The 16,875-nt window shown below is 38.7% G+C and overlaps 1 protein-coding gene across 1 annotated transcript in view; it reads left to right on the top strand.

The window, feature by feature from the left end:
• DOCK3 (dedicator of cytokinesis 3) overlaps positions 1-16,875 on the top strand; it is a 220,575-nt gene that overhangs the window by 135,954 nt on the left and 67,746 nt on the right. The window contains exons 15-19 of the mRNA XM_054216455.1: positions 7,465-7,589; positions 12,936-13,098; positions 13,592-13,698; positions 14,416-14,587; positions 15,263-15,360. Of these exons, the coding sequence (XP_054072430.1) occupies positions 7,465-7,589; positions 12,936-13,098; positions 13,592-13,698; positions 14,416-14,587; positions 15,263-15,360 (665 nt within the window). The remainder of the gene's footprint in view (positions 1-7,464; positions 7,590-12,935; positions 13,099-13,591; positions 13,699-14,415; positions 14,588-15,262; positions 15,361-16,875) is intronic.

The raw sequence follows: 16,875 nt of genomic DNA on the forward strand, positions 1-16,875 counted from the left end.
TTATTCAAGCGACAGCAGGTTATTTGCCTGTTGTTTTCTTTTAAAACAATAGATCAGCCCATGGTTTGAATTCACGCAGTGTCCAGGATAGCAGGTTGGGGTAGAGTAAGGTATCTTTCAGGTGGATAAGCCGAGCTACATGAACAAGGACTGTCCATCAATTTACTTTGTGCTGATGTTGTTACAGCCAGAATCAAGCATTCTTTCTTAGCTTTGCTGGTATTATCTGAAGTTGGAAGATATCGAATTGTTGAAAAAACAAAACAAACAAACGAAAGCCCAACCCTGTGATGCACGTTAGCAGTTCTCAACTGTGTCTGCTGCTTTTCTTGTCTTTGTCAAACTACGTTTTCCTTGCTTTGCTTCAGAACTGTTTCTTTCTCATTAAAGACGGGGTTTCCTCTTTCAGCAAAGAGCACAGAAAGTTCATGACTTGTATTTTGCAAGTGGATGCAGATTTTTTTCAAGGCAGTATGATTTAAAAATGTTTTTTCTGAATAAATTAATAAAGGCTAGGTCACCTAGTATTGTTAAAATATGCAGTGATCATTCTGCTGAACCAAGAAATCTATTTTTGAAAATGTAAGTAGCTCTGGCATTTCAAATGAATCTTCTTGGTCATGGGTTTTAACATTTTCACTTTCTGTTCTAATAAGAAATCCTTTCACATGTAGACATCTTAACCACTAAAATTCTGTAGCTGTATCTTATCACACAGTTTTCTTATCCCATTTTGTTTTCTAAGCAGTAGCATTAGTTCCTGTGTGGAGCCCTCGTCCCTCACTCAGATACGAGCAACACGAGTGGTGACTGGTTGTCACTAAGAAATAAAGTGAAACCGGTCTTTATGTGCTTGTATCTTGCATGGCTATGCAGAACAAGATTAAAATCCTACAGAATAACCATGTCTGTCTTCATTTCTAATGATAAAATGTTCTTTGTTTCCTTCTGTGTTGTGACCTGAGAAGAGCATCATAAAGACTTTAATTATCTTTTTTGTCCGAATAAGAAGGGATTCTGTCAAACCAGCCTCATGAAGAGGTGTGCTGGGTTTTTGTTCATTTGTGGGGTTTTTCTTCTTTTCTAAATTGCTGCTGGGTTTAAAGCCGTCCATCTGATCCTGACAATTTTACCTTTCCCCAGAGATAAGAGCAATGAGGCATGTGCTGCTTGCCTTTTGGATTGCACCTTTATTTGTATACAGAACTTGCTGGTCAGAAATCTGTTGCATAGGCATGGCGTTTGTCAGTTCCCCAAGGACATCCCCTCCCTCCCCCATGTGCTGATAAGTATTCTGTCTTTTACTTTGATCCTCTGATGAAAAGTGCATGCTTCATCATCTACTTGTGAGTGATGTTTGTTTCTCTTTTTTTCTCTCTCCTTGTCTTAATTTCCTGGCTTCTCTCCCTTTCCTTTCCCTTTATTCTCTCTCCTTTCTTTCTGATGCAGAGATGAAGATAGTTGGGTGTAAGTTTCTGCTTTTCTGTGTAATGTCTGCTTATTGCTTGCTTTTTCCCATTTTCATATCTTTCATGGAATGTTGGGTATTGGTAAGGATGGCAAATCACGACATCGTAGGGAAACTCTGGTAACAGGGAAGCGTAGGCTTTGTCTTATCAGTCTCGTCATACCACAGTGTTTCAGACAAATTTAGTAGCTATGGCAGATGAATCGGGAGCAAAGGGGAGAAACATCTCAGCATCTGTTCTGTCAGCGAGCACAAAGTCATGGCAAAAACACATTAAGAAATGGACATAGCAAAATCCATCAGCCATCTCAGAATGTTCATGGCAAGAGAGTCAATGGGACTAAAAGACATAATTAGGTAATAATTATCCCCACAAAGCATTTAGAAGGACAATAAAAATATTTGTGTCATTAATAAACTTGCAGAAATGGAAAGTTAAAATACTAAGCTGGAGGAAATAAGAAAAAGATAAATTAAAAATCAACTTACTACTACTGAAAGGAAACTGTTGCAGGGGAATCGTTGAATTTAAAAAGAGCATGGTATAAATTCCTTCCTAGGCATAGAAGTTGTACAATGGATAGCAAATAAACTAGCAAGTATCGTTTGTTCCTTTTCCTTGAAACAATTGAGTGTTCCATTTGCCAAAAGCTAGAGGAACACAGAGTTAAACTTGCATAATGTTCTTTTTATCGGGGAAAAAAACGTTAATTTAATTTGCTGTACAGGCAGTAGATAAAAGCTCTGTTCCCCCTTGCTGCTGTAGTATTACTTGCAGTGATGTTAATAGTTGCATGCTCTAACTATTTCAAGAATATAGGCCTTGAAAAAATTAGTGATGGACTGGTGAAGGGGCAGAGACATGAACTGCTGAAATGGATGTGATGTGGTTCCCAGAGACTGTCTGACCGTACCAGGCAGCTTCGTTTTGACAGGCAAGTAGTGATGCAGTGGGCAGCGCAGCAGAGGCGTACTCCGGGCTCAAAGGTGGCTTCACCGTTCAAGCAAGGGAAAATCATGCAGCGTGAAGCCGGCACTCTTTTGAGACACAATTGAGAACAAGACCAAATGGTGAGCCAGAAAGAAGGCCAGGGAGCATTCGAGACCCTTCCCACACAGTGCGCTTTGTCAGATTTTTCCTTTGATCTGCTTTGCAAAAATAACATGATGATCACGAAGCTGATTGTGGGCCTCGTTCTGTTACCCTCGTCTTCAGAGGGTATGGCACTTCAGAAGTAGCTGCATGTTTTTCATTTGGAGAAAGTTAGAAACTTCAGGGTGTGTTATGCTGCTTGAGATGAGAATCCAGTTACTGGCACCCTGCTCTTGTGCAGCGGCCTCCAAAGGTACTGCAGAGAAGGGCTGTCTGTCCGTCAGGGGAACTCTGGTTCAATAGGCTGCTCTTGGCCAGAAAGAAGAGCAGTTACCAATGTAAAGAGCTGGAACAAATGTAGCCAAAGCACATTCTAACACTATGCGTGGATATAAGTATTCTACATTTTATAGTTTGTCTCAAAGATTTTAGTTACTTGCTGGACTGAGTCTCTTACAGAGACAAACCCTTGGTGGTTTAACTGCTGTAACTTCGCTGAAGCCCGTGGGGTGATGCTGATTTACTCTGGTTGTTGGGACGTTCATTTATATATAGGACATAAATGTAGGGTTTTGTTTTTTCTTCGTAAGCCGTTGTGGGAGATACCTCAGTGTCCTTCTTGCCCATTCACGCTCTGGGGGTTATGGGCACTCTTCTGTAAAATGCCTGTATTTTCAAAAAGATGCTAAACCCAGTGAAGTTAGAGTCGAGTGGACAGTGTATCACAGTGCTGGGCCCTCAGTAAATAGGACTATCTCAACAATTTAAGAAATAGAGGCATAAATACTAATTGTTGTAGATAGCTTTTTCTTTATATCCTCATCTGTTTAAATTGTAAAAGACTAAACTTTCAGTTTAAAAAAAAATCCAGTGAAGACTCTCTGGATAAATACAGTTATTTTACTAAGTTACTTGAAACTCGACCCGGACATCCCGAATGTTGTGAGGTGCTGCTTCTTCCCAGCTCACAGGGGAATGGTACGTGTGCTTTAGGGGTTCACAAAGTCACACAACACCGGCCTCTTAGAAAGCAAATTTGCGAGGATCAAGATGTCAGAGATTTGTTGGTCTCTTTCTCCTGTAGGAACTTAAGTGAACTACGTAACCTTCTTCTGACACAGTATTCACCCCTATAAAACAGGGACTGTTCCTGCCCTCGGTGTACAAAATCTTTTAGGATCCTTGAATGAAAAGTGTTAGATTAAATGCAGACAGTTTCTGTAAATTGTTACTACTTTGCAGTTCAAGTAGCTGTCTTCTAGTGGAAAACCTACAGATCTTAGAGGATAAATCTCCTGCTTATTCAGATGGATACTAGATAATTATTGGTCATTGGACCACTTAATGTTACTAAGTCTTGAGAATGAAAAATAAGTATTTGGAAGTCTTCCAGTACATTTCTTCATATTGTAAACATAAAATCAGTATATGGCTTGTGTAGCCCTTTCCATCCCTCCTTTTTCCCCCGTTACCATTAAAATAGTTTCAGGTCATATGAGAGAGGTTTTCATTTCAATCTAAGCAAAACCCCAAAAGCTATAATTTATAATTTAAACAATAGTTTTACATTTGACACAAGGCTTTGTAAATAAGTTAAAACAAGCAAAACAAAACCCCCATAAAGATGAAGAGGAGGGTAAAGGAAGAGCCACATAACACATCAGAAAATAATTCTTTTTTTATTATTGCGAAAAGTACTGTCGTTCAAGACGTATCGTAAAGAATGAGTCTCAGTAACTGCATATGTAAAAACTGCACATATTTTATGCTAAAAAGCAGTTTACCTTTGGTTTTAAATTGAAAACAATGGTAGAGAGATGGGCTTTAAAACAAACACCGTTCCGAAAACTCTCATTAGGTTTTCAGTCCATCCTTGCCAGCCATCTAGCACAGAGACCTCGGCTTAAAATGTCATCCGCAGGTTTTGGTCTATAAATACTTCTGGCCCACTGGCCGCCTAGCACTTTTTTATTCCTGTACTAATGAGAGGAGGCCACAGTTAACCCAGTTTTATGATCTGCACTGCTCCGTTTGGGAAGACGTGAGGCCGATGTGATGCAAGTTGGTGTAGCACACAGTTTTTCTCTCAAAATGCGAGTTATTGTCACTTCTGAGCCAGTTCTGTTTGTGCAGTAGTTCACCACGCAGAGGGCATGAATCGTCTGGTCTTTTAAATGAATTCTTTATTTATCTCTTTCCAGTGGAATTAAATATGGGAAAAGCTCTACCTGCCAGGATTTTTTAGTTGATGTGTAGCTGTCGTTCTGTGTTAGAGCTGACAAGGATCCCTTCTTGACTGTGCTGATGGCGCTTTTTGCGTCGTCCCATGCAGGCTGCTGTGCTGTCCCTGCACTTGTGCGGTGCGGAATGGTTTCTCTAGCCTTGCAATTGGCATACTCCAAATGAAATGTTTAATAAACTGCCCCGGGCTCAAGCATTTGCTCTAGTTTCTGTGCTGCCTGTTAGTGCATCTGAGCTTAGATTCCTCAAAACCAGTAGCAGTTGGAGAAAAAAATGGCTGGCGAGGACTCAGCCAGAGATGTGGTTAACTAACTGGGGAAAGGAAACGCTTCTTTGTGGTGAGGTTATTTTCACTGAAATAAACAAACAGAAGTGTTTCAGTTTGTAGTTTTAACTCCAGATTTTCAAGAAACAGATGGGCTCCATACCTGATAGTCTTTCTTTGATATACTTTCCTATTTTTGCTATATGTAATGACCTTTCTATTTTTTTAAGATTCAATAGACAATATTTTTACAAGAGAAGATGCACCATTGTACTTCACTAAAATACTTTTTTCCCCTTTTTTTCTTCATTTTGATGTAAATCCACCGTTTTTTGGATTCTTCTACCCCCCACCCCAAAGGCATTTTTTTTTAATTAGTGCAGTAATATCCCTCCTGTTAAGCTTAATAGGAGATAAGATGCTATATATAACTAAACGCTGCCTTTAATTTAGGCTGGAAAAATGATTTGCAATCTGACATTTGGCTTTGTGTAGCCAGACTGTCTTCCAGAAAAGAGGTCATAAATAGGAAGCACCAAAATGCTAATTATAATGAGTACGTTTCTATGAAGAGTTATAGCATATACATTGAATCTTTTCCCCCTCATTGTACAAACTGCTCAGAAAAAAAGGATGGCGTCTGTTAAGCAGGAGGATCTTCAGAACAAAATTCCCTACTTAAATTATCGTTTGTGATGAGTTTTGTATTTCCTTGATATTCCTATAGTCAACATATAGGTAGCTTAGCTTGATTTTATCAGCGAGATAATTTTCTCCGTTGTTGTGGACTGTGGAGTGTTGCAAATGATGACTGTTCTTTGATGAGAAAAAACAGATCAAATATTTGAGGTCGTTCACCAGCCTCTTGCTGTCATCTTTTTCCCGTTAATGAACCGTAGCGTTTCCAGGCCTCTGACTGTGAGGTGTTTCAAGCAGTCAACTCTGCGTGAGTCCACCCTGCGAGGGAGGTTGATGGAAAAAGGACATTTTGCATGCAGATTTCCATTCATAAAGAGCTCCTGACAGAAAGCACCAAATGTCAGCTACAGAGCTGTATTTTTTCCATGCTTAAAAAGTTGTACTTATCTCCAGAAATAAAAATGAAAGTACAGACAGGACTGAAAGCTTTGATTGTTTGTCCCTACAGTAGGTTAAGGAAGAAATTCTGTGGGGTTATAGGCTCCAGGAAGAGTTTGAAGTGCTGCTTTGACAGACACAAAAGGATATCCCTCACTGCCTGAAAGCAAATGCTGCCTATTTCATTGTGCTTCTGATTAATAAACAATTTAACTGCATCAGCTTCTCCAAGTACTGGGGTGGAAGAAATCAGACATTCAAGGAGTCTCTGCTTTGCTGGAAAATAATTCCATTACTTCGTTATTTAAATCCCTTGAGGCTGCTTAACAAAGTACTTGCCTTGGAAGGGTTTAATTTTTTTATTGTTTTAATTTTTTTGTATTTTTATATATTGCCCTTTAGTATGTTTGCCTTTGTGGCAATTAAATAAAAAGAAGTGGTATGTGAGCCATCACGAAATGGTGACAGTAACTAAACCTTACAGAAAAATAGGTGCTACCTGCTGTCCTTTTGGTGCGTGCTTTAGAATTGACTGCATTAATTTGGAAAGCAGTTCAGTTTCCCAAATCAGATTCTTAAAAAAAAAAAAAAAAAAAAGAGTGACCTAGAATCTGTCAAATTCAGGATAACAAGATGCTGAGATAGATTCTAGCATTTGTATTTCTGAATATAGTCATTTGCTCTGAACGCTCTTGAAAATGAGGTAGTGTGAAATTGGCAAGTGTCCATGCTGCCCGCTTTCTTAGATTCATGCATATGGACACCGGGGGCCAGCCAGAAATCTCGCCAAAAAAATGTTAATAATTCCTTCTTAATATATCTGAACTGAATTACAACCAGGTTTCCAAAAAGGCTGCTTTTATTTTGTTGTTATGATAAAAAGAAATCATGAAAATATAGAAAATACTTGAAGAGGAGCTAACTGAACATTTGTCACGGAAGTACCCATTTGTATTAAAATATATTGGAAATAAGAAGTCTGATGTAAATGTTTTGTCAGGCTTAGCTTGATACTTCCAAATCCGCTAACTAGGCAAAGTAGTAGAAGGCTTTTTTCCCTTCCTCGCTTACACACAATAAAAGCAAGTATCGATCCCAAGTTCACACTTAATAAAGGCATTACTAACAATGATCTGATTTTATGCATTGATGTTAAAATGTTCATCTTTATTAACAATTAACTTGCTGCTTGGAATGACTTGGGCATCAGCCATAGTCTTGCAGAACACAGAAAGTGATTTGCAGAATCAAAATCTGTTGCACGCAGGCACTGAGTCTTCCGGGTTGAATTTGAGCATGTGGCTTCGCTCTTTACTGTAGGTGATATACGCAATGACTTGTACCTGACGTTGGAAAAGGGAGACTTTGAAAGAGGTGGGAAAAGCGTGCAGAAGAACATTGAAGTGACCATGTATGTGCTCTATGCGGATGGAGAAATCTTGAAGGTAAGAGTTTCTTTCCTCTTTGAGCTTCAGTTGCCATCCACTTGCTCCGTGGCCATGTTTTGTTTTGTTGTCTCTGATGCAAGGGAAGTGATAAACTAAAACTAGATTTTACTTTTTTTTTTTTTGGTAAGTTTTTCAGCTCTATATTATGATGAAAAAAAGTGGTCAGTTACAAATTTGAAAGAATTTGGAGCACATCCCCTATATGGGAATAAGGGACTTGGAAAAAATATTCATAAACTGAAAAGCTTCTGTGATTTCAAAATGTGGTGTCAGTGGCTGTAATAAAAAGAAGATTTAGTGTAACTGTAGTCAGAAAGAACTGAAGAGTGTATGACATCTAAAATTAAATAATATGTGTCGTACAACATGATGAAATGTGATTACAAGAGAGCCTTTTAAATCTGAGTTATTGGAGTTAAGGTACTGAATCTAGTTTTGGAAAATAAATTTGAGTTGCCTGTTTTCCAAGGTGTTGGCTTTCACCCTGGGATGGCTCCATTCCAGCTGTGGATGGTGATATTTAATGTTTTTTGTTCTTCCTCTGTTCTTACTTTTAGTATTATTGCAGAGAAGATAAGTCAGTGTTGTGTGGTGTGGGAGGGTATGAGGATACGGAATTAAATGTATTTTGACATAAACATCTACCAGAAATAACTTCCTCCTGCCTTTTTTTTTTTTGTTTTTTCACCTCCACTGCAATAAAACAGCCTTTGTAGCCATTATTGTAGGAGAGTCTAAACACTAAAGTGCCTGTGTACCAAACTCATTGCCACAATCTTCTCTTTTCTTTTTAATTTAAAGGAGAACTTTTCCTTTATTACTGCAGTTGCTTGTGATTTCATTAGAAGTAAGGTATATCTCTTGTAAGGAACTGGTTTGGGCTCATAGCTGTTGCAGGAAGATCACAGTCCTTTTCTGTTTAATCACATTAGACATACCTTTCAAGTTCAGTGACAGATTTTTAATCATTGCTTTATTTCACAGCCAAAGACCAAAGTAGGCCTTTAAACTGCAATATCAGCCTCTTCAAATGCTGACATACCCAATGGTAACAATTGCACTATAACAGTGGCTAATGATAAAGTATAAAAGCCATAGCATTTCTAGATATTACCAGTCTTAACTTCTGCTGTGGTTTTGGTTGGAATGGTCATTCACGGTAACGAAGTTATCTTTTTCTTACCCTTGCCTGTTATTACTACTGTAACGGTACTGCAGGGCTTTGCACGGGATAGTGGAACAGACATGGTACAAACAAACAAGGAATAGTAAACGGTAGTCAGTCAGTCTGATTAGGAAAAAAAATCAGGGGAACATTTGTCATAAAGGAGAGACTTGACATATAAAGGATTTTTTGTGTTTTTTAAATTTAACCCACATATTTAAAAGAAAATCTTTATACCAGTTTTTATGTTATTGCTCCTCTGTATGGTTGCAGTCAAAGCAACAGAGATACTTGGCTTACATCAGGGAGATCTTTGGTTCATGGTGTCTAATGATGCCTCAAATCCACTGTATTTCAAGCGTGCAGACACTAGAATTCTTCTACATAGGAAATACTCAAAGGTGTAAGCTAGCGTATCTACTGAAAAATACATAAAAGGGCCATCAAGGACAATAGGAATTGAACTCTCCTTCCCTTTAATTTGAAATCGTTCTCACTGCTTAGGCACGTTTGTGTTCTCTCGTAACTGCAGAGTAGAACTAGAAAAATAACATATAAAACTGAGTATCAGTTGAACTGAATATAGAGGCATAGTTCAAAAGTGCTAAATGACAATCTGAAAGAATAATGACATGCACATAAGAGAAAGACACAGCTATTTAGAATCAAGTTTGCAAACTAATCATGTCTGCTCTTTTTTTCATCACTGCCATAGTTTCTACACGATTCAAAAATTCTGCAAATTCATCTACCCAAGTTAAAGCAGATGAGACAGCCGTTTGGCATTACTTCTAACGTAGTGGGTTATTCTGCCATTTAACGGTAATGTCCTTGTAGGAGACAACTGACCCTAGTAGGTGTATGTGGCTGCTCTTAAGTCTTTGGAAATGCCCTGAACATTATAAGGATTCAGCTCCTTAAACTGTAAATGTCTAGTTTGTCTCAACTTTCAGAAACCAGATTTCAGTTCTAGAATCCAAGCAAGATTTGTGCTCAAAATCTTCCCCATGCTTCAGGTGAAAAGCCCTGAGAAGAGTGAGCTCCATCAGTTCTAACCATCCCACCTGTGCAGTGGCTTTTGGGAAGTCTAGGGATCCATTTACCTAAAATTTAACACAGGCCTATTAGTCTGGGTTGGTTTAGTACGCCACTAAATGGGTACTGTCTTACCTTTTATATTGAGAATTTGGTTTTTAAACCCTAGATGGTGTATTTTTCACTGCAGCCATCTGGTTTGTGTCATCTTCGGTATGGACACTGGGAGCAGCGTGTGGTGACCTGCCACTTTCCATTAGGTGGGAGCTGGTTTCACCCAAAGACAGAGTATAGTTTCATTCCTAAATGAAGCAGCTGTAAAGAGACTGCTAGATCAGAACTTTCATTTCAGTCATTCAGCATAATCTAGAAGAAGAAGAAAATACTAAAAGCTGCAACAAGAGGAGTTATTTTTATTTATTTTAATATAAATGTTAAGAATAAGGTGTGTGTTGGAGGGGGTTGGGGCACTGGTGAAGGGAGTTGCTTTGTTTGGGTTCCCTGTCCCCTGAAGGATCACTTGCGTGACCCAAGGTTGCTTTCACAGTCAAGCGTAGCTGTTTTCTTTCTTCTGTCACGTTTGTCTAATTATGACATTAATAACTTTCAGGAGGTGATATAGTAGAGAAACTAAGAAAAAACTCCAGTTCAAGCTTACAATAGTATGGGCAGAACACTGGGATTTTAATCATTAACCCAAAGCACTACTGTTCTTGGTGGAAATGTCCTTTCCTGTTCCTGACCTATGGCCTTTCCAAAGCAGAGACAAATCAGAGAGAGTGTGCTGAGTTACACTGTGCAGTGGGGAAATTTTCATCTCATATTAGCATAAAATCTCTAAACTTTTCCTGACCAGCAGCACAACCCAAGTCTAAATTATACCTTTGTGAAGACTTTAGCAGAACCATACGCAGCATTAATGAGAATGTTCTGTCTCAAATCCTTATTGCTGTTGAATATATCTTGGTCCAGAAATAGTCCTATTGAAAGCCGTGACATTATTCTCCGAATACAGTGCTGTTCGAAACGAAAATGAGTATTTCCTTTTCAAAATGGTCTTACTCAATTGTTAGTATCTTTCAATATAGTCTGAAAAATAATAAAAAAAAAAAAAACAACCTTTACACATTTCTCACTTACTCTGCTTTCTATTCCAATAGCAGGAATATCTTATTGATTGCCGGGCATACCTTAAATGGTAAAATCATTACCTGATACTTCTTCTGGTTTATCTTCCCTTACTCGCCTCTGCCCTCTAATTCACCTCCATGTTTGGGTCTCGGGAGACTAGTTTCATACTTATATTTTGCAGATCACAATTCAGAATTAAAGATCAAACAATCCTCCCTCCTCAGACTATAGATTATAGTATAAATGTGTAGAAACTACATTAACAACCAGAAGAAGAGACTCTTCCCCTTTTCATTTATTTAAGGTTGATAGCATAAAACCGTTTGGCTGTCGAGGCAGGTAATTTTTTGAGGCAACAGAAAAAAAGCTCACATGAAAACTTGAATTTTTACTGTACCTTATCAAAGAAATACAAATGCTACTTTACTTTCTCCTAAGAACCTAATGCAGAATAAGGTTTTGGAATTGCTATGTTGAGCCCAAGACATTACGCTTATCAAAAAATATAACTGGGATATTGCAGACATTCTGGTTTTTAGTACTGCCACCACTACTCTCATTTCAAGCTGTTCCTATCTCCAACAGTTAATTCTTGTCACTGTATTTTAAAAGTCACCTTTATGCCAGAATTGTGGCACATACCATGTGGTTACAAAGACGTACTTGAGAGGACTGAGTTTTCTGAGTAGATGCTACGGTCGCTCCATTTGGATTAGTGCGTTTGTAATGACTCTCTGTCCAGGGAGGCTGTTCATGCATTGAATCCCAAAATTCCAGAGAACTTCTCTTTCTTTTTGGGCTTCTTCACAAATTCTTAACTTTCTCAAAGCCGGAAGAATATTACCACAGGTTGAGCTAACTGGTTTTGGTTAATGGGATATACTGGACTTGATAATCCCTTGATTATAGATGAAAAAAATCAAATCAATGTTGTTGCTATTTTCTTGGAATAGAACTCAGAGATGCCTTGGGGAAATAACCAGTAGTTCTTCTTGTCACGATACTATTCCATGCGGGGTGTTTTTTAGGTCAAAATCTATATTGCATGTGTCATTCTAGGTCGGCTTAGCTTCTGTTTCTTCCCGGGTTCATTATCCTTAGAGATCCTAAAAATGAAGAATCTCTAAGATGTCTTTTTTTCCTGCATGGTTTTATAAGGTATCATCTGTAAGTGCTAGGTTTAGAATGTTGTTAGTGCCTGTATAAAAAAATGTGCTTCCTGCTCCGTGTCTTCATTAGAAAGGACCTTTTACTGTCCTTATTTCGGGACTTCAGTATTTCTCCTAACTTCCTTCGCTAATGTTGTGGCTAAGGATTTCTGTATTTCCTAAATAATACCAATTCATGGTTTTCTTCATCCGTATTTTGAGTTTTGTTCAAGTTCTCTGAGCTTTTGATATCTAAAAGCAGAAATTCAGATCCCGTGATGTTTTTAGGTGGTGACTATTAAACAGAAATTCCTTGCTTACCAATAATGAAGTAACTCGATCAGAATTTTCTGTGATACTTGGTGAGGCTGGATGGTTGTAGTTTCAAAAGACCAATATTTTTAAAAGCGTGAAAGGTTCGGGTGTTGTTTCTTAACTGAGATACTGAAGCAGAAATCTGATTAGATGATATTTTCAGAAAAGTCTAATATTACAAGTGATGGTCCTATTAGGTCCTTTTTTCTCTGATTTGTCTTAATGTATTTGAACTTATGTATTTATTGTATCTACTCTATATATCTATGCTTGATGGAGAGCTTAGCTTAAATAGCTTAAATAATTATTTAAGGTGACGGAATTCATCCAGTATCATAGGCCTCCTAGCTCATCTTTTGACCCAAAACACAGTTTTAAAGATCTCTTCAAAATTTCAGGTTTCATTGTGTCTGCAGGTTTCTGCTTCTGACTCTTCTTTTATGTCTACAGAAAGATATGAATTATATAAAGGTTATCACTGTGTAATAAAATGACTCATCTGTAGTGACGTGATGTCTTTTAATCTTAAATTGTTTTCTTTTGTTCCAGGACTGCATCAGCCTGGGCTCAGGAGAGCCAAGCAGGAGCGCGTACCACTCTTTTGTCCTTTACCACAATAACAGCCCTCGATGGGGGGAAATCATCAAGTTGCCCATCCCTATAGACAGGTTCCGTGGGTCTCATCTCCGCTTTGAGTTCAGACATTGCTCCAGTGAGTGCAAAATATAACCAAGAGAAATCCAAAAAAGCTGAGGTCTTTCCACTGTTAGTGTGTATTTGGATGAGGCCGTTGGTGGGTGGAAAGCAGGAAAGGGCTGCCGGCTTAAAATACAGTGAAGGTGCACTGCTAATTAGCGGGTTGCTACATTTATTAAACAGCACATTAAAAACATCGTGAACTATCAGTGCAGGGCAAAACATTTTGTAGATGCTCTCCCCTGCTGTTCTTCTGCTCTATTTTCCTGTCGATTGTTTTCTTGATAGCATGTACATTTTATATTTTACTGCGATTGGCAGGTTTGTGTTTGTGTTGAGGCTTGTCGATCATTTCCATGGAATTAGACATAGTATTTTATGTGTCGTTTCTTGTGTAGCCTGCATGCTTTTGGTTAGGCGTGCAGAGAAGTTAGTGAATAACCGTGTGGTATGTATGGACGGACAGAATATGTACAAATACGATTCCTTATTTCTGACTCTTGCTACAGCAAAAGACAAGGGAGAAAAGAAGCTCTTTGGTTTTGCATTCACTCCATTGATGAGAGATGATGGCACCACCTTGTCGGATGATATCCATGAGCTTTATGTTTATAAGGTACCAGTTCTTCCTCTCTGCAGGCTTTTCACCTACTCATCCCTACTTCAGTTTAAATAAGTAACGTTCATTACATTATCTTTTTTTCCTCCTTATTAGAAGTATGTGAGGAACAAATTAATAGTAGTTTCAAAATTTTATAAATTCTGAATCACATGACTAGGTTTGGATACAGCCTTCTATTTTAGGTACAGCTCACCTTTTCCCTTCAGATAATGCTGATTTGGCTTCTGTTAATCCTGTCTATTTTGAATTCAAACATACTAGTGTTTATGAGCGTTCAGAAGTTTTACCAGCCTATGGCATTACTCTATACCTTTGTATTGTGAAATTACGATGTACTTCAAATGCATCATCTTACAGTGCTACAGCCTGGGCGCCCTGTAGCAAGGGGTTTGGGGGGACTTGTTTGGGGTTTTTTTTTTCCCTTCCTGCTGATTTACCTTGGTTTATTTCTTCAGTATGATTTTCAGACAGCAGCAATTTATTTAGATAAATTCTAAAGAGTCAGTGGTTAGGAGACGACACTTCCCAGAGCTGGGTCTGGTTTGTGTGTGCACAAGAGGTCCCGAAGGTGGTAAGCACAGCTTTTTCTTAGAAGTGTATTTGTGCACCCAGAAGATCAGTAAAAGCACTGTTAGGCAGTTGCTGTCGGGGTGTGAGTATGTGGGATGAGACAGACTGGGTAAAATTCCATTTCTTGTCCTGTACCTGCAGTGCGATGAGAACAGCACGTTTAACAATCACGCGCTGTACCTGGGGCTGCCGTGCTGCAAAGAGGACTACAACGGCTGCCCCAACATCCCCTCCAGCCTCATCTTCCAGCGCAGCACCAAAGAGACCTTCTCTGTCTCCACGCAGCTTTCTTCTACCAAACTGACCCAGAATGGTACGTGGCTGATCTTCAGAACTGCCCAAGGCAACAGGGATTGCGAAAAAGAGAGAGAAGATGGGTGTGCTTGTGCTCTGTTTATTTTACTACAATACTCCTTTGTTATAATTTCATTATATGTATGCTTTTTCTTTACTAACACTATTGAAATGAGCAGGAACTGGTTTTTTTGAGGAAATAAAGATATTGAAAGATGGCAGAGAAATTACAGACTTTACTGTAAGTGCAAGAGAAGGGTAATATGTTAAAGCAAAGTTAATTTTCATTAAATGAACAAAAAATTCAATGCTAGCTCTTCTGCACAACCCAAAGTTTGTTTTGTTCGGCTTTACAGAGTTACTAAGTAAATAAAAAGATGTTACGGCAACATCCCTGAAGCATGGGAAAAGAAAAGGTTTTTGCCCACAGTGCAGTGTCAAGCCACAGAGAGGAGAAGACAGTCTTTACACTTTTTAAAGGACTTTACCATTCCTCCATTCTTTTCTTTGTTGGTAGTATTGGATTTACTCCACGTTTTCCTTCTTGTTTTCCCATATTTATTTTTTTTTTCCCCAAGAAGTGTGAACTGCAGCAAGATCAGAAATGTAACATGTAATGAATCCCTGGTGGGTCTGGGGTTGCCGTTTTTCCCTCTGCGTATGGATTCTAACTCTTCCTCTCACTGTTCCGCAGTGGATTTGCTTGCCCTGCTGAAATGGAAAGCTTACCCAGATCGTGTGATGGATATTTTAGGAAGACTGAGACATGTCAGTGGCGAGGAAATTGTTAAGGTACTGCATGAAATAACAGTCTTTGGATGTATCTGTGATGGCGAGTCCAGACCTGCAGCGCGTTTCTTGAATGTTCCTTCATATTGTACTTTTTGATTGGCGCTGCGAACTCTCGGAGTGTATGAATTGGGATTTTATTTTGACAGGAAAATGAACAGGAAGATACACTCCAAAAATTAATGGCTAGTTAGTCCTTGGGATCACCACAGAGCTAATCCTTATTAAAGTTCCCTCACCCACATGTGCTGCAAGTCCTCAGCGCCAGTTGTTCCACTCTGTAGGCCTGCTCCTTTTGAGCCGCGCTGCTTGCTGGGGTAGACACGGCCACCGGCAGTGGTGGTTTGTGCAGCCTTATCTGTTCCGATAGTCTTTGCTAAAGGACATTCTCTGAAACTGCGTAACTGTGGTCGGTCACTTCTAGAGTGAAGAAAACAGAGCTGACTCAGAAAACTTGGCCTTTTCAAACAGCCAGTGGAGCTGATCAATATTGCTGTTTTGCAAATGCTCCACGCGTCTTTGTAGCGGAGAAAGAAATGTGAAACCTTGGAAGTTAAGTTTTGCTCAATGGCCAGTGAACCATCCTGCAAAACAACCTTCCTCTCCCAGCACTGTGAAGTGGAGCTCTTGCCTAGAGCACCAATTGCTCTCTAGTGTGTCTAATCCCTAGAATTTATTTCTATAAATCTAGAAGTAAAAGGGATAATTTGTAACAACAAACAACCAAAGAGAAAAAACCATAGAGAAATCCTGTCACTTAATAAGTAGTTTCTGATTAAAGCAACTTCACTGTTACTCATCTGAATGTTGCCATGTCTTGAATGTTAGTTAATCTTCATGATAACTTCGTAACAGTAACAGGAGAGGACAATACCCCGTTTATATTGGAATTCTTGAAGAATGTCGTGTTTTGTACACTTTGTTTGCAGGGCAGTGCAAGTATCTGTTTTTATAGAGAAAAGCATAAAAAGATATGTACTAAATTAATCCAAGAAGAGAAGTAATTGATTCCCTCCCTAATCAGCTGCCATTTGGCACTGGTATATGAAGAACAGAATGCAATAATTCAGAAAAAAAGAAATGTTATCCTCTCGGAGACTTCATAAATTGTTAAATTTGATTTCTTGTTTTCCACATCAGAAATTTAATTGGAATAGATTAAAAAGCATGAGAGAATGTGCAGTTGACTTGATCTTCAGCATTTTTCTTCACAGTCATCCTTTCTGAGGACTGTGCTTTCAGGAAAGAAAATCACTGAATTGTCAGCATTCAGGAAGCCACAGTGTTATGGATGAAAGAAACAATTGGCAATATGTAACGTGACCCAATTAATGCTTGTTATAAAAGCTTTACATTCTGTCAAATAACAAAAGTTTTCAAGATTAAACATAATTTGGAGCACCGGTCAATGTGCTTCCCACTCTTTGATGACGTACAGTATCTGATACACTCTAATGATCCAAGAATGTAAGTTGTTTTGCTGCTGTTGTTAGGCAGCGCTTGTAGTCAGCTTACAGT

Source organism: Rissa tridactyla, chromosome 10 (genome assembly GCF_028500815.1).
Source record: "Rissa tridactyla isolate bRisTri1 chromosome 10, bRisTri1.patW.cur.20221130, whole genome shotgun sequence".
Taxonomy (NCBI): Eukaryota; Metazoa; Chordata; class Aves; order Charadriiformes; family Laridae; genus Rissa; species Rissa tridactyla.